The 23,474-nt window shown below is 35.4% G+C and overlaps 1 protein-coding gene across 3 annotated transcripts in view; it reads right to left on the reverse strand.

The window, feature by feature from the left end:
• Positions 1 to 23,474, reverse strand: part of LOC115218045 (Down syndrome cell adhesion molecule) — a 665,166-nt gene that overhangs the window by 54,735 nt on the left and 586,957 nt on the right. For all 3 annotated transcript variants that reach the window (XM_036507874.1, XM_036507876.1, XM_036507877.1), the window contains one exon: positions 4,661 to 4,696. In XM_036507874.1, coding sequence (XP_036363767.1) covers positions 4,661 to 4,696 — 36 coding nt within the window. The remainder of the gene's footprint in view (positions 1 to 4,660; positions 4,697 to 23,474) is intronic.

Below are 23,474 nucleotides of genomic sequence, written 5' to 3' on the forward strand. Positions count from 1 at the left end.
CCTCACTTGTTATTACCTGTATCTCTCAAATTCTGGCCATAGTTGATTTCTTTCAGAAGGAAAGGAGAGAGAGAGGTGGGGAGAAATTTTGGCACAAGACCAACCATTTTAATGATCAGCTACATCTACCCAAGGACTTGGCTGATACATTATTTCACTAACCATGAAAGGATGAAAAGCAAGGAAAACCTAGGTGAGATTTGATCTCATCATGTAAATATCCAGAAAAAAACATCATTATTTTACTTGAAGTGGTAACAATTTTACTAGTCTATTGCCTTAGTTATAAATTTTTACATCAACAAATATAATTGGCAAGAATTCAGTACATTAAAATCCAGTCACCTAGTATTCAATGTTACAAGGTTATTCAATGAGAGTAAATGACATAAATTTATGAAATGACATCTCCTGGTTTTAACGAACCTTACTGCATGCTGTTTCTAATTATATTTTGTGTGAATATGTGGGAGGCAAATGATTTTAAGCAGGTTATTGCTTTATTTCCCACCCACCTTTTGTTTACATAGTGTAAGCATTTATGCAGTGATTGCAATCAAAATGTGCAGGACAGACTTCCTAGAAATATCAGCTAAATACATTTTCTTAGTATTATACTTCAGGATTGCTAAAATATCATCCAAATTCTAAAAGTTCATAGAATAGAAACTTTAAGCAAGTGGCATCACAAATTACATCTTATGGTTCTTAAATATAATTTTGTTTAGGTATCAGAATTCTTCCCCTCTCTCCCTCCACCTCTCTTTGTCTCTCTCTCTCTCTCTCTCTCTCTCTCACGTCTACATACTCTGTCTCTCTTATAAATATCTATAAATGAAGCAAGCATGGCTATATGGTAAGAAGCTTGCTTCCCAACCACATGGCTCTGGGTTCAGTCCTACTGTATGGCATCTTTGGCAAGCGTCTTCTGCTTTAGCCTTTGGCCAAGCCTTGTGAGTGGATTTGGTGGACAGAAACTAAAAGAAGCATGTCGTATATGTGTGTATGTGTATGTGTGTGTGCAAGTGTGCATGTGTGTGTGCCTGTGTTTGTCCCCCCACCACCACTTGATAACCAGTGTTAGTGCGTTTATGCCCCTGTAACTTAACAGTTCAGCGAAAGAGATCGATAGAGAAAGTACCAGGCTTAAAAAAAAAATTAATATGTCCTAGAGTCAATTCCTTCAACTAAAATTCTTCAATGTGGTGCCCCAGCATGGCCACTGTCTGATGACTGAAACAAATAAAAGATGAAAAATAAAGCCAGCCATTGGTTGTTGAAGCTCCTTTAACCCTTTCATTACCAACCCGGCCAAAACCGGTTCTGGCTCTGTAGTATAAATGTCTCATTTCCATAAGTTTTTCATTAAAATACACCACCAAACCTTAGTCGCAATTTATGTTCCTAACACTAGCTTAATGATAACTAAGTTATTTTACTAAATTCTTTGTTATATTTAAATTAACTGAAAGAAACACAGAGCATCTCAAAATAGATACAGTAACAAAAGAGTTAAATTGATCTTGGGCAACTGCTACACAGAGATCACTAGTATTAATCTGTAATTCTACATTGAATATAAGAAACACCTCTCTTTATATCAATGCTGTTGTTATCAATCATTTAACATCTCCATGTCGTCTCCCCTCATACTGATATAACACTTATTACTCATACTGTTATAACACTTATCATCAGATGGTGTCTAATGTTTTCAATAGATGTTGATATTTCTATAAAATTTCCATTATCAATATTGTTTTCATTAAAACCATTTCTAATCTGAAGGTTTTTTTCTACTGGCTGAGGAAGTATTTCTCCCATTTACGTTGCTGTGTTTTTCTTATCAAGAATAATTTTTAATATCATTATGATCATAACTTTAGTTGTTAGTAATATTATTGTACTTCACTTATCGCATGTCTATTATTCCAAATATTACCATTACAATTGTTAGAATCATTAGAGCAATGAACAAAATGCCTTTTCATTAATTGCCTTTATATTCTTAGTTCAAATCCTGAAATACTCAACTTTGCTTCACATCTTTCCAAGGTTGATGAAATAAAATACTAACAAAGTACCAGGAGTAAAATGCTTGACTGTTCCTTCTAAACCAAATTTCAAGCAACGGTACTAAACTTATAATTATGAAACCTTGCACCTTGGCATCTATGTGTGTGGTGATGGTGGGTTCAAGGGATTTGAGACAGTGCTTCTGTCACTGGACCAAAGGACTGAATATGGTGCTAGGAGTCTAGTTTGGACCAGAGTTTCAAATGAAGAGAAAAAATAACAAGGAAAAGAACACAAGTAAGGTGGCCAGTTTCACACAGAAACGGGCTCAAAGGAAGCAGCTGCCATATCTTCTGATAATGTCCAATCAGATGGGAGACCTATTTTACATCAGGACTATTGAAAAGGTTGCAAGATGCAAGGAAAACTTTAGGAAAATAAGATAAAAAGTAGAAATTTTACCGGTGAGTGTGTTACATTATAAGGCACAAAAAGAAAATGACTCTTCCCAGACACAACAGAATATGCTTCAACACACGAACTCATATAAAGAATCTTGCAAACCAAATCCAAAAACGAAATATTTTACATCACTTAAATGCCTTGAGAACTAATGACATGCTTTTCAAGTCTCTGTGTGGTGTAAAATCTAACTTTATATCATTCTTATTAAAATATGCCCAGATTTTCTTCTTATTTATCCCAAGACATAGAATTACAACTAGCATGGACAGATATTTTGAAGGAGAGAAATTTGGACATGACTTTCAGTAGAGAACCAATTTTCTGGTGTTTTGGAATATCTTCAATTAGCTCTGCCCAAGAAGATCTGTATGTATAAATTCATCTCTAAGATGATTCTAAGTTCTAGAGAGCTTAGCTTTGATGTCATGGTGTAAAACAACTGAGAGATGAGTGTTACCCTGTATAGAATGAAATCTAACTTAGGCAGCTGTTTTAGATCACATAATACTTATTTTCAACTGCTGTGGCAAGTGATGCTCCAGAGAATAGCTTTCTGCCCAGCAACAAGATTGGATGCACAACATTGTAGCAAGAATATCAACAATATTTATTGGTGAGTTTGCATCATCAAAACCAAAGCATAATTAATTATTTCTAAATGAGAGAAAAACATAATTCAGGGTCAGTAAAAAGTAAGATCAGGTAGTACATTGATCTGGGATCCTGAGAGGCAAGGAGGGATTCTGTGATTATATGCTGGGCCCCTCCATCATCATCATCATGATTTTAATATCTACTTTTTTGTGCTTGCATGGATCTGATGGAATTTGTCAAGATAGATTTTTTTTACAGTTGAATGCCCTTCCTGTGGCCAACCCTCATCTGTTTTCAAGCAAGGTAATGTTTTTGCATGAATGGACATGTTTCCATGAAAGGTTGGAAAATTGGAAAAGAAGGACAATATTTGATTGACAGTGATGCATTGTCAAGATGAGGTGGCACAAACTCACACACACACACACACAAATATGCAATGGGCTTCTTACAGTTTCCCTCTACTAAATTCACTTACAAGGCTTTGGTTGGTCATTCCATAGTGAAAGAAAACTTACATTCCTCTTGAATTTTCAGAAAAGCGGCATTGAAGTCAATCTCATTTTGCCTTCCAAATTTCTCTTGTTCATCTTGCTTCAATTCTGCTTTGCATGCTAACAAATTAACTTCAACCTGTAGCCATTACTTATTTTAATTTACAGTACCTACTTACAACAACTAAGGTGAACTTAGCTGTTGAGAATTTAGCTTTTCAGCCATAGATAAAACAAAATTCCAGTGACGGAATAGGAAGTGATAATTCTTAAGTTAGTTGTCCAGCCATTCTCACAATCCACAAACAATAAAGATGTTGCCAAATGAATCTAATGAATATCTTAGAAGCAATCTTTACGTTTGACATCTCAGACAGACATAAGACTTTCAGCTGCTGTTTAGTGTTGAACAGTTTTATAACTATGATAATTTCCTCTTCAGCTTTACAGATAATTTAATAATTGTCCCGTTTCAAGGACAGCTGTAAAACAATCTAATTGAGGGAAGCACTGGGTGCTATGTTGAGCAGGTTGAACCTTTACTCCATAAGTTCATACCCAATTAGTTATTTAATCAAAACTTCAGTTGATCAGAAATTAATATTCAGCATCAAATAAATTAACTTCAGTTTTCTTGATGAAACGTTTTAAGCAATGCAGACATTTTTCCAAAATATCTAAACCATCTATGAATTAAATTAGCATTTGACATATGAATAGAATTCAAATTTATCCTCAGCATAACTTACAAATATGTTGAAAACTGGTTAACAGCAGTAAACAATTTTATTGATAATAGCTTCAGTATAGATACATTAAAATAGAAAACATGAAACAGAAAAGAAAAGAATATGGAGAGGGTGCTGTGTTATTATATTTAAAGAAACAAAAACCACTGGAAAAAAATCAAAAACAAAACAAAAATGAGAGAAAGAGTGAGAGAGAGGGAGAGAGAGGAAGAGAGAGAGGCAGACGGACAGAGAGAGAGAGAGATTATGTTTGGGGTTATGAACTCTATAGAAATGTACTTCCTGCCAAATAATGGTTCAGAATTGCATTAAAAGCTTTTGGTGTAAATTGTAATAACTTACCTCTTTTCACATTTCCTGGTGTTGTTGGTGTGTAACCTAGAGAAGAAAAAAGGGAACGAAAAAAACTCAAAAATATTAATATTCCAAGTAGTATTGTTTCTAGGTTGAGTAGTTAGAGAAATAGTTAGCTACTGAAGGAGGAAAAACAGAAAGTAAAAAAAAAAAAAATGATTTTCCAGCATTATGAATTAATAGCAGAAAGTAGAGTGGGAAGATATTGTTGCTGTTGTTGTTGTTGTTGTTGTAGTTGTAGTTGTTGTTGTTGTTGTTGTTGCCATTGTGCTGCATAACTATATTCAGTAGTTCTGCCGTTCCAGCAGACACAAGAAGACACTTAGGTAACTGATAAAAACATACCATTTTACAGACAGACATCGAAATTGTAATCATTGGTTTTTATTGTAGGCATGTTGTTGGAATTAACCGAAGACTTGTGATCTTCATTCTAATCTCAGTTTGGAGTTTGTCGAAGATTTAGCCTGTTACGTTCAGGTCTAGCAAGGAAATTGAAACATTCACTCCTATTGCTTCATAAAACACCCTCAAATGATAGCAAGGAGGTTGTTGAGAGAGACATTATTGTTTTTATTATACTTTCGTTGCAATATTTTGGTTGGAATACATAATCTTTGTTTCAAATAATTTTTAAAATAATTAAGAATTTAGCAAAATAATTTCTTTTCATTATTGGGTTGAAATTTGGAACATAAATTGGCATGGAATTTTCATGGATGGTTTTAATCTACATCAACATTAAGATAAGAAGTTTGTACCATAAAACCAGGAGAGGTGGTCACAGTTGGGTTGGTATTAAAAGGGTTAAGCAAGAACTCATCTCTTCAAGGGAAGACCAGATTGTATGATCTGGTGAACAAGTGCACAATATTGTAGGATATTGTAAGATATGGTAGTGAGACATTATCACAAAATACGGAGCATATACAAAAGCTGAAAAGAAATTTGATGAGCATGATCTGATGAATAAAATTAGAGTGCATGCACTATGGTGCATGACTATAGCAAGAGATAAAAAGAAACCCTAAAGCTATCAACAGTGTGATGCAGTTAGAATGTTATGATGGTATGGAGGTGTAATGTGTTGAAGAATAATAGTTGAGTGAAAATATATCGAATGATCCATGTTAAAGGATGAATGTTGAAGAGCCAGAGAACAACTGTAGATGAGACAAGAAGTGGCTAAGTTTGATCTTGAGATGCCAAGCCTCATAAATAAGCAGACAAAGGACTGTAATAAATAGAGAGATGGTATGTTGAAACAAGTCCATACAACTTGTACCAGCATGAAGAAGGCAATGCACACACACACACACATAAAAAAAAAACTTTTAAAGAACATACATTTAAAATGCAAACTATATACATGGACACACACATATATATATATATATATATACATGGATATATCTCTCTCTATATATATATATTTCACTCTTGCAGTGTTTAGCATTAGGAAGGGCATCCAACTGTAGAAACGATGCCTAATCAGACTTGAGTCCAGTGCGGCCCCCTCAGCTTACCAGCTCTGGTCAAACCTTCCAACCAATGCCAGGATGGACAATGGGTGTTAAATGAAGATGAAGATTATATATATATGGAAACTGAGGAGAAGCCTGTCATTTATGTCTATAGAATTAAGACTATATATATATATATATATACACACATCTACCCATCCATACATACATACATACATACATACATACATACATACATACATACATATATTGTTATGTTTGTGAATGGTCATATTTTAGCCAATTAATCACATGCACTATATACTTGCTCTTCATTTTCAGCTTTGTCACTATTATGATTATCATTATTATTATTATTATTATTATTATTATTAATATTTGTATTAGTATTATTTGTTTGAAATCTTTCATCACACATCCTGTGACTTCTTCGGTGACTCTTCATCTCATATATCTCCTCTTGTTTTGTTCAGTCCTTGGATCAAACAGAATGGACTAAACAAACAGAAGGGGACACGTAGAAGTGAGAGTGACTGAAGAGATCATACGATGAGTGACAAAAGATTTAAGACAAAGGACACTAAAATAAGAATAATTAAGTTGAAGTGAAGACAATTATATAGTGAAAGTATCTAATTTGCAAAAATATAACCACCCCCAAATATATATATATATATATATTATTTATTTATTTATTTATTTATTTAAATGGCACAAAACATGTTTTTAAGTACTGCCAATAGTTTCTTATGTTGAGAAATACTCAAACATATTCTTCAGGCACAAACCACATATCATGATGAACTAAAAAGAATTGAATAAATAGAAGAAACGTGAAAAGAACTGAGAAGGCATTTCTTCTATTATTCAATTTCTTTAGTTCGTTATGATATGTGGTTTGTGCCTGAAGAATATGTTTGAGTATTTCTCAGCATATGAAACTATTAGTAGCACTTAAAGACATGCATTGTGCCCTTAAAATACAAAATATTTAACTCTCTCCAGGAGTACTTTTTTTGTTGAATTTTCTAGCATAGAACAATACATTATATATACATATATATATATATATACATTCTGGCATTTGCTGAATTTTCTTGAGAACATTTCTTAGTGGTAAGACATATAGAGGATCTACTTCTTGCATAAGGGTTGTCCACGTTGTGGTCATCCCTATTATATATATATGTATGTAATATAATTTTCTGAACCTTCAGATTTTAATATGCTAGACCACTGGTTTTAAATTGATATTAATCAAAGTAATATTCAATTTTTCACCCTCATTTTGAATTTGAATTTTATATATATATATATGTGTATATATATGTATATATATATGTATATATATATATATATATATATATATATATATAGTCATTGGCTTGGGTATAACTCTGTATTGTAACTCTAGGGTTGATGAGATGACCATTTTCAAGCTGAATGTCGGAGTCCAAAAACAGGAAATGTAGAAACACAATTTATATTATGTCATTTAAATATAATGAAAATTCATTTTGTTTATTTTCTCAGCAAGATTTTAATGCCTACTTTTCCATGCTTGTATTGATAAAATTTCATAAGGCAGCTAGATTTTTCTACATATGGATGCGCCCTCTGTTGCTAACCCTTGCCACTTTCCAAGTAAAATAATATTTCCTTTAGTTTTTCAAACACAAACAGCAAAATGGTGAGATCGCAAATAAACGACACTGCTTGTATCAGAGTGATGTTTGTGTAAAACTGGTGCATGATATTAAGATGAGCAAACACACACACATACATATAAAAATACATGTGCGTGCATGTGCACACACACACACACACAAGCACACAAACAGCTGGGTTTTTTCCTTGTCTTTCTACCAGATACATACACAAAAACTTCATTTAAGTCAGTCTGGGACTATAGCAGAAGACAATTGCAAAAGGTGGCACACAATGACACCTCAAACAAGGGTGCCCTGAATTAGTTTCATATTTTTCCCTTTTATTTCTTGGAATATTCGAAGCACATGACATTCCTCCCACCTCCCAAAGCAAGTGGTGTTGCATGCTTCTGCTTGAGTTACTGAAAACTTCAGCTGCACCTGGCTTTAGCATCACAGAACTATTTAAGAACTGAACATTTCATAGCTTAGAAGGTTAATTAAGTTCAACTTTTATGATCAACCTGAGGAAAGCCACAAGAAGCTACATCATAATTAACCCTTTAACAATTAAACTGGTTACATCCAGCCCATATATTCTACTTGTTTTATGTTCAAAACCAAAACCAACTTCTCACACCTGCTCTACAATATCATTCTAAAACTAATGCAATCATCAATGAAATCTCGAAGCCATGAGAAATGGCAAGATTAGTTCAAAACAATTGATGAAGGATTTGAAACCTTATTCTGTTTAACAAAGTAAGAGGTGTAATGCTTCCTTTTTGTATTAATGAACATTATGAACAGTGTAAGAGGTTTGTTGCCTTATGCATGATATATAAGAGATCAATGTTCTCGGGAAAAAACGATCGGTGGGTATTGTTTGTTTCCCCCATTAATTATCATTTTCAGGTTTCATCTCATATAACATTATGTCTGTGTCCAGCCCGCAGCTTCTTTTTTTCTCTATGTAAGGCCTTTATGGCCAATATAATGAAATAAATATTAGTTCAAAACAACATGAATAAATGGGCATTATATTTGTCAAAGTAATATCAAAGTAATGCCAAAGGGTTCAAGCCATTAACCAGAGAAATTCTTTTATGCTCTAATTTGGAGGGACAAGCTATGCTGATGATTTTTTACAAGAATTCCAAGACTGCAATATAGAGATTCCATCAAAGCAGAGTGCCAAGTGATGATGTCTAACTAGGTCTGTGGTTCTTAACCCTTCTAACCCTTTTTTGCTTATTGATCCCTTTGATTTCTATTTTACTCTCCTGAACTCCCAGAGCCATTCAATGTACATAAAAAATCCTATTGTGTTCTTATAACTAAAGATTATTAGGAATTGGATAGCACCAAGCATACTCTGTTATTAGGAAGGGCATGCTGCCATAGAAACCATCCAATAACAGACAGCTGGAGTCTGGACAGCTCCCAGTTAAACTGTCCAATCCGTGCCAGCTTGGAAAGTAGAAGTTAAACGATGATGATGAGGAGGATGAGGATGATTTTGTGCATTGTAGAAGCATAACCAATTTATTGCACATAAATGTCAACAGCAAAACTTTATCTGGACCCCGCAGTGATTGTATGGACCCCAGTCGAGGACCACTGAACTAGACAAAGGAATTGGTCTTCTATTGAAATAGATCATAGTGAGAATCAGACTGAAAACACGAAGAGTCAAAAGAAATGCCACAAGGCATACCTTGTGTCTGATACTCTAAAATTTCTTCCAGCTCACTGTCCTAGGCCGCTACTTAATTTATCAACCCCAGAAGGATGAAACACAAAGAGAATCTTAGAAGGATTTGAACCCAGAATGCAAGATGCCAGAATAAATATCACAAGGCATGTCATCTTCTACTGCACAGATTATGCCAGTTCCACACCAGTGGCCTTGTCATTTTTCCCTAATGGATCCATACTATGGTTTGACTATAAGTTGTGAGTGATGGTTGGTGAGCATGTTAAATTTATCTTTGAATAAAAGAATTCTCTTCAACTGACATAAAACACCCAGAAGAAAATAAACAGAAAACACAAGGACAATGTTAGTTTAAACTAGTTATTATTCATCTGACTCACACCAAGGGTATGGAGTTCCTATGTACTTCTTTTTTTTTCAGCATTTTACTCAGAATTATTCATATCAATTTTGACATTTCAAGTTAAAATTAATTCATGAAAAGACAAAAAAAAAAAAGAAAACTTTCATTAATTATATTCAGATTTTTAAAAAATATCTTTTAATTCATTTAAATTGTTAAAAAAGAAAAATGTTAAAATATATATATATATATTTTTTTTTTTTATGAAAATGATTGATTCTGACATGTCACATCTCAGTTTGATATTTTCATTTAATTATCCTCGTTAAGAATTTCTAAATTATGGTGATATAAATTTCTGAAGAGGTTACTTCCCTCTCGAGATAGTGGATATTTAAAATACGCTGCACTGATAACACACTTTATACTATAGTGATACTCTTTTATCAGTTTGCCCTTTTACTTGTTTCAGTCACTGGAATGCAGCCATGCTGGAGCACTGCTTCATAGGGTGAGTCAAACAAACTTACACCAGTATTTATTTTAAGTACTGGTATAAGTTTGTGTGATTGGCCCTATGAGGCAGTACTCAAGCACTTATTTTATCAGTCTTTTTTGCTAAACTGCTAAGTTATGAGGATGTAATACCGGTTGTGAAGCAGTGGAAAGACAAACATAAACACACATACACATGTATACAATCATAAATGTGTATATGTATATGTGTGTATATGTACATACATATATATGTGTGTGTGTGTGTGAATACATATACATATATATATATATATATATATATATATATATATATACATATATATATACATATACATATATATGTATGTATGGATATATATATATATATATATATATATATATGTATGGATATATATATATATATATATTATATATATATATATACACATATGTAAATGTATGTATGTATGTATGTATAAATGATAGGCTTACACACAGTTCATATCTAACAAATTAATTCACAAGACTTTATTGTAAGTTCTCTGTTTCTTGAGTATGTTTTATACATGATGAAGTTCTAAGATGTTGAACTCAAGTACAAATATATTTATATATATATACACATATATATATATATATATATACATATATGTAATTTTTGGGACTAATGGGTATATGTCAAATAGTGTGTTGAGCAAAGCACATTCACCATCTGGGCAACCTGGTGTCATCTATGCTCAGGGTATATTTCTACCGGATCTACTTCAGGAATTCCGCAGTATTTGTTGAGATAATAATAATCGATGAATGATGTGGAAGATGAATTTGGCATTAGTCTCTGTTCAATACGATGATCTTTTTAACCCCTCCTGTGACACCCCTTCATGGGTGGGATGTCATGCATCAAATTGTGTTGCATGAAGGTGAGTCACAGGATGGATCGAAAAGAATAAAGACTAATGTGAAATCCATCTTCCATTCCATTCATCGATTATTATTATATATATACATTCCTTCCGGTCTTTCAAAACGTGACCGCGTGTGTACCGTTGGCAATTTTTTTCCTCTGTCTTCCCTTCTCTGGATCTTTCCTTCTCCTATGTTTCCGACGAAGAGCTCCGCTCGAAATGTTAAACCCTCCTTCTTCCCTTCTTTCCTGAGCGTCCAATAATACTATATTTGTTCCACGTCCTCGCGTTGTTGTGTTTTTTTGTGTTTTCTTGTTTGGATTAACTTTATATATATATATATATATATATATATATATACATATGTACGCATAAGTATATGTGTGCACATATATGTATATTTGTATGTACAGAGATACCTCAAAAGTAAATAGATGCCATCACTCTTAAAAGATGTGAAATCTTGGAACGAAATAATGTCATTTGATGCGTTTAAATACCTTATACATAATGCATTAACACATTTGAAACACCCAGTGGTGTCTGCACATATGAAATGGTATTATGAAGAGGTGCCTATGTACTGTTCTGATATATACATTTAATACATCTGTTTCTTTTCTACACCACCAGTCTTTGTCTTTTGATTTTTTCATGAATTCTCCCTTTATATATATATCATCATCATCATCGTTTAACGTCCGTTTTCCACGCTAGCATGGGTTGGACGGTTCGACCGGGGTCTGTGAAGCCAGGGGCTGCACCAGGCTCCAGTCTGATCTGGCAGTGTTTCTACAGCTGGATGCCCTTCCTAACGCCAACCACTCTGCGAGTGTAGTGGGTGCTTTTTACGTGCAACCGGCACAGGTGCCAGGGGAGTCTGGCATCGGCCACAATCGGTTGGTGCTGTTAACATGCCACCGGCACGGAAGCCAGTCGAGGCCCAGAAATATAAATATATATATATATATATATATATATATATATATATATATATATATATATATATATGTATATATATATATATATATATATATATATATATATATAGATATATATATATATAGATAGATAGATAGATAGATACATAGATAGATATAGACACACACACACACGCACACACACACACACACACATGGACACACACATACAAATGCATACATGTATGTGAGAAAATTTAGCAAAGAATTTATCACTCAGCTAAAATGCTTCCTGTCCAGAATGATAGTCATTTTAACACAATGTGACAAAAAAAAAAAGAAAAAAGGAAAAAAATATGATCAGTGATACCTATATTCTGTTTAATATTGACTAAAAAAGGTCATTGTCAAATTCAATAAAGAGAAGAGCTGCAGGGAATTTCTTTATCTTAAACAAATATAACACTTTCTGAGTGTTTCCATACACAAAACTCTGTATGTATATGTATGTGCATGCGTTTGTGTGTGTATTGTATATATATATGTATGTATATATATATTATATATATATATATAATTATGTGAAATAGAAAGATGAATAATCTTGTTGTAGATTAATCAAAGTTAACCGATACCTTAGTAGCAAAAATCACAGCAGTAAACGATTTCTGTTCAATCTGCGTTCAGCTCCATTTCTCAATTCACCAATATGTTTTATATATATATATAATATATATATATATATATATATATATATAGATAGATAGATATGTATGTATATATATATATATATATATACACATACATATATATATATGTATGTATGTATGTATATATATATATATATATATATATATACAGGGTAGAAGAATTAGAGAAATTTTCAACCATAAAATAGTCAATAGACAACATATTTTTCATATAAAAATAGTGTACCTTTATACACAAAAGAGGTGACCCTAAACAGGACACCTTACATGCGAAAGGGAACAGTCAAAGTCCAAACCATGGTTAAGAGTAATTTCGAAGGGGATGAGAAATAAAAACATTTTCAATAGTTACCATTTCAGCATGTAAGGTGTTCTGTATAGGGTCACTTATTTTGTGTATAAATGTACTCTAATTTCATATATATATATATGTGTGTGTATGTATGTGTAGGTATATATATATATATACATGTGTGTGTGTTTTTATCTGTCTCTCTGTATACATACATATACATGTGTATATGTATCTATCTATATATGTATGAATATATATATATATATATATAATATATATTATATATATATATATATATATATATATACATGCACATGTATATAGACATTTGATATGTGTGTATATACATACATATATATATATGTATATTCTTTTCCTTTATTTGTGTCAGTCATTTGACTGTGGTCATGCTAGAGCACCACCTTTAGTCGACCAAATCGACCTAGGACTTATTCTTTGTAAGCCTAGTATTTATTCTATTGGTCTCTTTTGCCGAACCACTAAATTATGAGATGTAAACACACCAGCATCGGTTGTCAAGCAATGTGGTTGATAAAATAAAAAAAGTAGCCAAGTATTAGGGCTCAGTTTCAGTTACTTTTCACTCAACCCTTTGATACCACAATTTTTCTCAAAGTGAAACTTGGTTCTGTCTTTAGTTGTCATATGATAGGCAAAATTGATAAAATAAGTAAAATGTTACATAGAAATCATCTTCCTTCTCATCATCATCATCATCATTCTCATCATCATCATCCTCTTCCTCCTCCTCCTGCTCCTCATCCTCCTCCTCCTCCTCATCATCATCATCATCCTCATCATTCTCATCCCCATCATCCTCATCCTGCTCCTCCTCCTCATCATGATCATCATGATCATCATGATCATGATCATCCTCATCCTCATCATCATCATCATCATTTAGTGTCTGTTTACCATGCTGTCATGTGTTGAATGGCTCAACAGAGCACAGCACCAAGCTCAGATGTCTACTTTGGCATGGTTTCTACAGCTGGATGCCCTTCCTAATGCTAACCAGTTTATAGACTGTAGTGGATGCTTTTAAAGCAGAACTGGCTCTAGTAAGATTACCGAGTAAATCACAAAACCTGATAAGCTCACTATTGCCAGTATCATGTAAAAAAAAAAGCAGAAGAAACCAGCCAACACGCTCTGCAATAAACAATAAAAACCACTGTGCAAAATGAAATTTATTTGCTCATAATTCATTTCAGAAATATGAATGTATTACATGAGAGCACTGCAGAACAAAGGTGGCTTGTTATTCAGAAATATTTTGCTCCAATATATAATTTCAGTTTAACAACAACAGATGAAAGAGTTCATAGGTGATCCACTAACTAGAAGAATTATTAATATGCTGCTTAGCAGGACTACAGATTTAATTAATGATGTGCCGATACATTCTGGTCAACCAATGTCAGTCAGACTGAGGAAACGTTCTACTAGTTGGCCAATATTACATACATGCATTCTGAATGTATGTATGGATGGATGAATGGATGGATGTGTCTGTGTCCATATATATATATATATATCATCGGCAGCATTTAATGTCCATCTCCCATGCTGGCATGGTTTGGATGACTCTTCAAGAGCTGGCAAGGCAGAGAACTGTGTCGACTTTTATTGTCTGTCTTGGCATGGTTTCCCCACTTGTATGCTCTTCCTAACACCAACCACTTTACAGAGTGTGTACAAACACACACACACACACACACACATTTATTCTTTAAAAGGAAGTGTTTACAGTAACTTCGAAGTCTTAGCTGGTAGAAACTTCAATGTTACTTTCAACACTATTTTTACTCTTTTACTCTTTTAGTTGTTTCAGTCATTTGACTGTGGCCATGTTGGAGCACCGCCTTTTAGTCGAGCACATTGACCCCAGGACTTATTCTTTGGCAACCTAGTACTTATTTCATTGGTCTCTTTTGCCAAACCGCTAAGTTATGGGGACGTAAACACAACACCATCGGTTGTCAAGCGATGTTGGGGGTGACAAACACAGACATACAAACATACACACACACATATATATATATATATACATATATATATGATGGGCTGCTTTCAGTTTCCATCTACCAAATGGTCCTCATCAGGGATTAAATAATCCAAAAGTTCCACTGGTTAATGACTATTATATAAAGAGACAGTCTTGATGATATGTTAGGGATTATTATAGTGTTACATACACTTACTCTTTTACTTGTTTCAGTCATTTGACTGCGGCCATGCTGGAGCACCACCTTTAGTTGAGCAAAGCGACCCCGGGACTTATTCTTTGTAAGCCCAGTACTTTCAACATATTCATATTGAAAGAAAGAAAATGGAGAATAATAGATGTATGAATAATTTATTTGTTTGATATCAAGATTTTTAATTTTTTATAAAAATAATACAAATAAATTATAAAATGTAAAGCTCTAAAAGAAATCGGAGATGCCAAAAGCCTATGTATATGTTTCGAATCATGCCCCTAGTTCATATGTAATTCTAAGCATTTGCTAAGAATTGGTATAATTGGTAAGGGGCAGAATTCCATCAGGGATTAACATATGTCTGCCCCATCCAATTGAAAATGATACCAATTCTTAGCAAATGGTTAGAATTACATATAAACTAGGGGCATGATTTGAAACATATACATAGGCTTTTGGCATCTGCCATTTCTTTTAGAGCTTTACATTTTATAATTTATTTGTATTATTTTTATAAAAAAATTAAAATCTTGATATCAAACAAAGAATTGGTATCAATTTCAATTGGATGGGGCAGAAATATGTTAATCCCTGATGGAATTCTGCCCCTTACCAATTATACCAATTCTTAGCAAATGCTTAGAATTATATATTAGCTAGGGGCATGAATCAAAACATATAAGTAGGCATTTTGGCATCTGACATTTCTCTTAGAGCTTTGCAATTCATAATTCATTTGTATTGTTTTTATAAAAAATTTCAACATCTTTATATTATAAAAAGGAATTATTTATACATCCATTATTCTCCATCTTCTTACTTTCAATATATATATATGTGTGTGTGTGTGTGTGAGTGTGTGTGTGTTAGTGTGTATTTATATATATGTATGTATGTATATATTATATATATATATATATATATATGTATATATTATATATATATACGTATATACCTACTGAAAGGTAGGTATATATATATATATATATATATATATATATGTATATATATATATATATATATATACATATATACCTACTGAAAGGTAGGTCGGGTGAGATAGTTGAGATGCTTGAAGGGAGATGTGTGGATATATGCTGCATGCAAGAAGTAAGGTGGAGAGGAGGTTCTGCTAGGTTCCTCACAGGCAAGGAACACAGGTACAAGATTTTCTGGGCAGGGAACACTGACGGGGTTGGAGGCGTGGGTATACTTATCGCTGAGAAATGGGTAGATAAAGTAATTGAGGTAATCAGAGTATGCGACAGAATACTTAAGATTAGATTAGCGCTTCATCATAGTTTAGCAACCATTATATCAGCCTATGCTCCTCAGTCGGGGCTACCTGATGGACAGAAAGATCGATTCTATGACACTCTACTGCAGACTACCTCGTTGACGAACGACAGAGATCTTCTCTTTGTGGCTGGTGACTTCAATGGTCACGTTGGACGACATGCTGTGGGTTTCCATGGCGTACATGGAGGCTATGGCTCTGGTTCCCACAACGAGGAGGGAACCAGGCTGCTGGAGTTCTGCGATGCAAATAATCTTATGATTTGCAACACTAACTTCAGGAAACCTACCAGCCACCTAGTCACCTACCGATCGGGCCAACATACCAACCAAATTGACTACATCCTTGCCAGGCAAAGGGAGAGATGGCTACTTATAAACGCCAAAACCTTCCCAGGCGAAGAATGTACACCACAACATAGACTGGTAGTTAGTGACTTTAGGATCAGGAGTAGGAGGACAACCAGAAGACGACCAACATGGAGAAGAAGGATCTGGAAGCTTAAGGATCCTGTGAATGGACAGAGATTTAGAGACATGTTACATGAAGCCTTTGACGAAGTAGAAGGGGATAGAGTATCACATGGGGTAGAGGACAACTGGACGTTTCTAAGGGACAACCTGCTGAAAGCCACTGACCAGATCTGTGGCTGGTGCAAAGTCCCCTCTCGTCCCAAGGTAACGTGGTGGTGGAACAGTGTCGTAGACAGGGCTATTAGAGAAAAGAGACAGACTTGGAAGCACTGGAAGAATGGTGGTAGCAGGGAATTGTATCAGACTGCTAAAAGGGAAGCTAGGAGACAGGTCTATCTAGCCAGAGGGGAAGCAGATAAAAAAAAATTTGCCAATGTTCTGCGCCGTGAGGACCAAAGACTGGAGGTGTTTCGCGTTGCAAGACAGTGTGTGAGAGAGAATTGTGATGTGGTGGAGAGAAGTGTGTTCGCATGGAAGATGGTTCACTTGCGCTAAACGAGGATGCAAAGAGAGAGGCTTGGAGATGCCACTATGAAAGGTTGCTGAATAAAGAAAATGAATGGGATAAAGAGAGTCTGCCGAACGTTGACCCAACAGAGGGACCAGCTATCAGGGTTGATAGTTCCTTGGTAGCTAAGGCAATTAGAAGCATGAAGACAGGGAAAGCCCCAGCCCATCAGGTATCACTGCAGAGATGCTCAAAATATCTGGTAGCGTCGGCTATAGCCTAGTCACCTGTATAGTTAATCAGGTGATACATGAAGGAGTCATACCCAATGACTGGTGTAGCAGCATAATAGTCAACTGCTACAAAGGTAAAGGTGATGCCCTAGATACAAATAATTACAGAGGTATCAAGCTGTTGGATCAGGTGATGAAGGTTACAGAGAGGGTCATAAGCCAACTAATTAGAGAGAGAGTTAGTTTAGATGAGATGCAGTTTGGTTTCGTGCCAGGGAAAAGTACCACTGATGCTATATTCCTGGTAAGGCAGCTGCAGGAGAAATACCTAGCCAAAGATAAGCCTCTGTACCTGGCTTTTGTTGACATGGAGAAAACCTTCGACAGGGTCCCCCGATCCCTCATATGGTGGTCAATGAGGAAACTAGGAATAGATGAATGGTTAGTGAGAGCTGTGCAAGCCATGTACAGGGACGCTGCTAGTAAGGTGAGGGTTGGCAATGAGTACAGTGAAGAATTCCGGGTAGAGGTAGGGGTCCACCAAGGCTCAGTCCTCAGCCCCCTCCTATTTATCATAGTCCTCCAGGCAATAACGGAGGAATTCAAGACAGGATGCCCCTGGGAGTTCCTCTATGCTGATGACCTTGCTCTAATTGCTGAGTCATTATCAGAACTGGAGAAGAAGTTTCAGGTGTGGAAGCATGGTTTAGAATCGAAGGGCCTTAGAGTCAACCTAGCTAAAACCAAAGTCATAATAAGTAGGAAGGTAGACAAATCACAAACGCCTTCAGGTAGATGGCCCTGCTCGATCTGTAGAAAAGGTGTAGGTAGAAACTCTATAAGATGCACCAAGTGTAAGCTATGGACACATAAGAGGTGCAGCAATGTCATAGAAGGCTAACTAGGAAGATGGTTTTTGTATGTGGCAGATGCTCGGGAGCATTAACCTCTGAAAATCTGCAGAAAACTACTTCCGTCACTTTCCAGGGGGAAAAACTAGAAGTAGTTGATAGCTTCCGTTATCTTGGTGACCAAATCAGTAGTGGGGGTGGGTGTGCTGAAAGTGTAACGGCTAGAGTAAGAATAGCCTGGGCAAATTTTAGGGAGCTCTTACCTCTGTTGGTGACTAAAGGCCTCTCGCTCAGAGTAAAAGGCAGACTGTATGATGCATGTGTACGAACAGCCATGCTACATGGCAGTGAAACATGGGCCGTGACTGCTGAGGACATGTGTAAGCTCGCGAGAAATGAAGCTTGTATGCTCCGTTGGATGTGTAATGTCAGTGTTCATAGTCGACAGAGTGTAAGTACCTTGAGAGAAAAGTTGGACCTAAGAGGCATCAGATGTTGTGTGCAAGAGAGACGATTGCGCTGGTATGGTCATGTGGTGAGAATGGATGAAGATAGGTGTGTGAAAAAGTGCCACACCCTGGCAGTTGAGGGGACCTGTGGAAGAGGTAGACCCAGGAAAACCTGGGTCGAGGTGGTGAAGCACGACCTTCGAACTCTAGGTCTCACCAAGGAAATGACCAGAGACCGAGACCTATGGAAGTATGCTGTGCGTGAGAAGAACCGGCAAGACCAGTGAGAACAATCAAAATCAAATCATATATCAGAAAGCAGGGATTAAGTGACCCATCCGTTCGTGTCCGCTGTCAGCCTCGTCTGGCCCCCATGTCGGTGGCACGTAAAAGCACCATCTGTTCGTGTTCGTTGCCAGCCTCGCCTGGCCCCGTGCCGGTGACACGTAAAAGCACCGTCCGTTCGTGGCCATTTGCCAGCTCTGTCTGGCAACCGTGTCGGTGGCACGTAAAAGCACCATCCGTTCACGTCCGTTGCCAGCCTCGGCTGGCCCCCGTGCCGGTGACACGTAAAAGCACCGTCCGTTCGTGGCCGTTTGCCAGCTCTGTCTGGCCCCGTGTCGGTGGCACGTAAAAGCACCATCCGTTCGTGTCCGTTGCCAGCATCGCCTGGCCCCGTGCCGGTGACACGTAAAAGCACCATCCGTTCATGGCCGTTCACCAGCTCTGTCTGGCACCTGTGCAGGTGGCACGTAAAAAACACGCACTACACTCGCGGAGTGGTTGGCGTTAGGAAGGGCATCCAGCCGTAGAAACACTGCCAGATCTGACTGGGCCTGACGAAGCCTTCCAGCTTCACAGACCCCAGTTGACCCGTCCAACCCTTGCTAGCATGGAAAGCGGACGCTAAATGATGATGATGATGATGATGATATATATATATACATATATATGTATGTATATGTATGTAAGTATATATATATAAATAATTGTGTCAATGACCTATAATCCTTTAAGGGATGCTAGCATCCTAGTTCTCTGGTTTATACTAGTGCTTCATGAAAACAGAATATATTAGTTTCGCATTGATGTATATATATATAAGTATTTAAAATATTTATGAATGAGAAAAGGAAGAAAATGGAGAAATTGGTGCACAGGCATCAGTTTATTCAAATATATTCAAATCCATATATGTAACTCGCATTTGGAAAATTCCTCCCTGATGAAATACCCAATTAACCAGTTTTAGTATGAAAATTTAAGTTAAATGTATTAATTTAATTTCTGTAATTGAACTAAAAGGATATAGAAATGGTTGGAATTTCATTACATGGATTTGAATATCTGTGAATAAACTAATGCCTGATTGTTAATTTCTCCTTTTTCTTCCTTTTCTCATTTACACACACCACACACACACACACACACATATATATATATATACATATATATATATATGTATGTATGTATATATATGTATATGTATATATATATAATATATATATATATATATATATATATATATATATATATATATATATATACTAGCAGTATCGCCCGGCGTTGCTCGGGTTTGTAAGGGAAATAACTATATTAGCATTTTTAGAGAGTTACTTCCCTTATAGATGCCAATTCGGGCTCTCTTAGCCATTTCTGTTTTGGTGTCTTCAAGCCATGAAGTCGTTGTTCTAAAAGAACGCTGGTCTCCTTGACAACGCTTTACAACGTTGATTTCCTTACACTCCCTTCCCCACAGCTTCACGAGGGAGGGAAGAAGGGGGAGAAGCAACACAGATGCAGGTGTGACCATGGACGCCAACTCCGCCGCCATCGACACACGAAAAAATATGCATTAAAATGGAATAAAAAATAATGTTAATTTATTTTTAAAATCGTAGACTCATCGTAGACGCGCGCTAATACCCAGACGGGCTCGATATGAATCACGATTATAAGATACCCGAATTTGGTTAAACTGCACCGCAAAATGTGGGTAGTTAGGAATCTAAATCGAAGGGGACAGACACTCACACAACTACAGTTTTATATATATAGATATATATATATATATGTATATATATATATATATATATATATATATATATATATATATATATATATATATATATATATAAAACTATCTATGTATGTATGTGTGTATCATCATCATCATTTAACATCCATTGCCACCATGCTGGCATGGGTTGGATGGTTTGACCACAGCTGGTAAGCTGAGGGGCTGCACCAGATTCCATTCTGTTTAACATGGCTGGATGAACTTCCTAATGCCAACCACCCCAAAAGTGTAAGGGATGCTTTTATGAGCCACTGTTATGGGTGCCAGTTGTATGGCACCAGTTCTGTCATGACTATGATTCCACTTGGCTTGACAGATAGATAGGTTAGATAAACAGGTAGATAGATAGATAGATATATAGATAGATAGGTAAATAGATAGATAGATAGATAGATAGATAGATAGATAGATAGATAGATAGATAGATAGCTAGATAGATAGATAGATAGATAGATAGATAGATAGATAGATAGATAGATAGATAGATAGATAGATAGATAGATAGATTGATAGATAGATAGATATGTTTCTTTATTAGCCACACAGGGCTGAACACTGATGGGACAATTTACAAAGTAGAGATTTTCTTTTTGGGGAGAAAAAAAAGTGGGGTAGGTTTTCGATCAAAAGGGATCGTAAAAAGGAAAGAAAAGAAAAAAACCATCAATAGGGATCGTGTATCACAGAAATGTCATGATATAGAGTGTAAAGGGGGAAACAGATAAGGTGTATCCATGGAAAGAAAAGCCTACAGAAAAGACCACAGTAACCTTGGTCAATAGATAGATATGTAGATAGATAGATAGATAGATAGATAGATAGATAGATAGATAGACAGAGCCATACACACATGAAAACACACAGAATCACTCACCCTTGATTATATATTGTGAATACATCTAACAGCTAATTTTGACATTTTTATTTTAACATAAATAATTGTCTTTTTTAAGTGCCTTCCACTTAAGTTTTCATCAACTCTTGTTATCATGATGGAGTCTGTATTCATTTTATGTGTGAACTGGGAACTGCTTATAAATCTACAAATTCAAATCGTAGAATGCTAAAATAATAACAATGTCTTGATTATATTGGCAAATATAAACACAAACATATGTTTATATACTCGTGTTGTGTCATTAATGGTGAGTCTTGTATTCAGCCAAGTGACAACTCTGAGCTGGAAACTACTCCAGTGGTTTGTCATTTAGGGGCTTAAATATACACATTTATGGTTGGTCAAAATCCTATAACAACATTCCTTTGGTTAGTAATAAAAACAGCATGTTCTCAATAAACAATGGCCCTGTTAAATATAAATAAATATCCATAAATAGATAAATTGAGTAGAATAGATAAAACTGAGTAGAAGTTATATGCTGTGCATATATTTGAAGGAGATATTTGTGTGTATGTGTATGTAGTTTGAAAGGTTCATGATGTAATATATTCCTTTCTACTATAGGTATAATGACTGAAACCGTGGGTGAGTGGGCTAGTCAATCACATTAAATTAACCCCAGTGCTCAACTAGTACTTATTGAAGGTTGTAAAGCAAAGTCGATCTCAATGGAATTTGAAACCATGACATAAAGATAGACAAAATGCTGCTAAACATTGAGTCCATCGTGCCAATGATTCTGTCAGTTCAACGCCTTATGGTATGATATAATGCAAAATGGACAAAATTCTGAAAGCGGCTACAAGGTATTCATCTGTTGATGCAAATTAAATTTGCTGGAATGTTGCATGAGGTTCAGGTGATAACATATTTGTGGTTTTGGTTTGCAGTGCATAGAATGATAAGATGGATGCTTGTACATGTTATTGGACTGATTTCTTTTCCGAAAAATTCTGCATAATCAATTTAAGAAATGTAGAAGTTAGATTAACTGTGGATTATGAGTCAAACAGGAAAGCTTCAGGTAAATACAACTGACTGTAATTTAATATTAGGAACAGGACTAAGAATACAGAATAGTTGAAGGGAATAGGCTTTACATATCATAGTACAGAAACCCAGTTGTGGTTGTTGTTTCACCTCAGGTTTGGTTTGGTTGAGCAGTCATTATCAAATTCATTCCCACTCTGCCCATTTCATTGTTATTTTGTAATGTTAAATATCTGGTCTTTTACAGTATGATATGTTTTATAAGAGCTTACGATAGCTTAAGATAAATATAACCAATTGCAGTTTAATTGTGGATTCAAATTTTGGCTCAAGGCCAGAAATATCGGAGTGG

The sequence above is a fragment of the Octopus sinensis genome, linkage group LG12, assembly GCF_006345805.1.
Source record: "Octopus sinensis linkage group LG12, ASM634580v1, whole genome shotgun sequence".
NCBI lineage: Eukaryota > Metazoa > Mollusca > Cephalopoda > Octopoda > Octopodidae > Octopus > Octopus sinensis.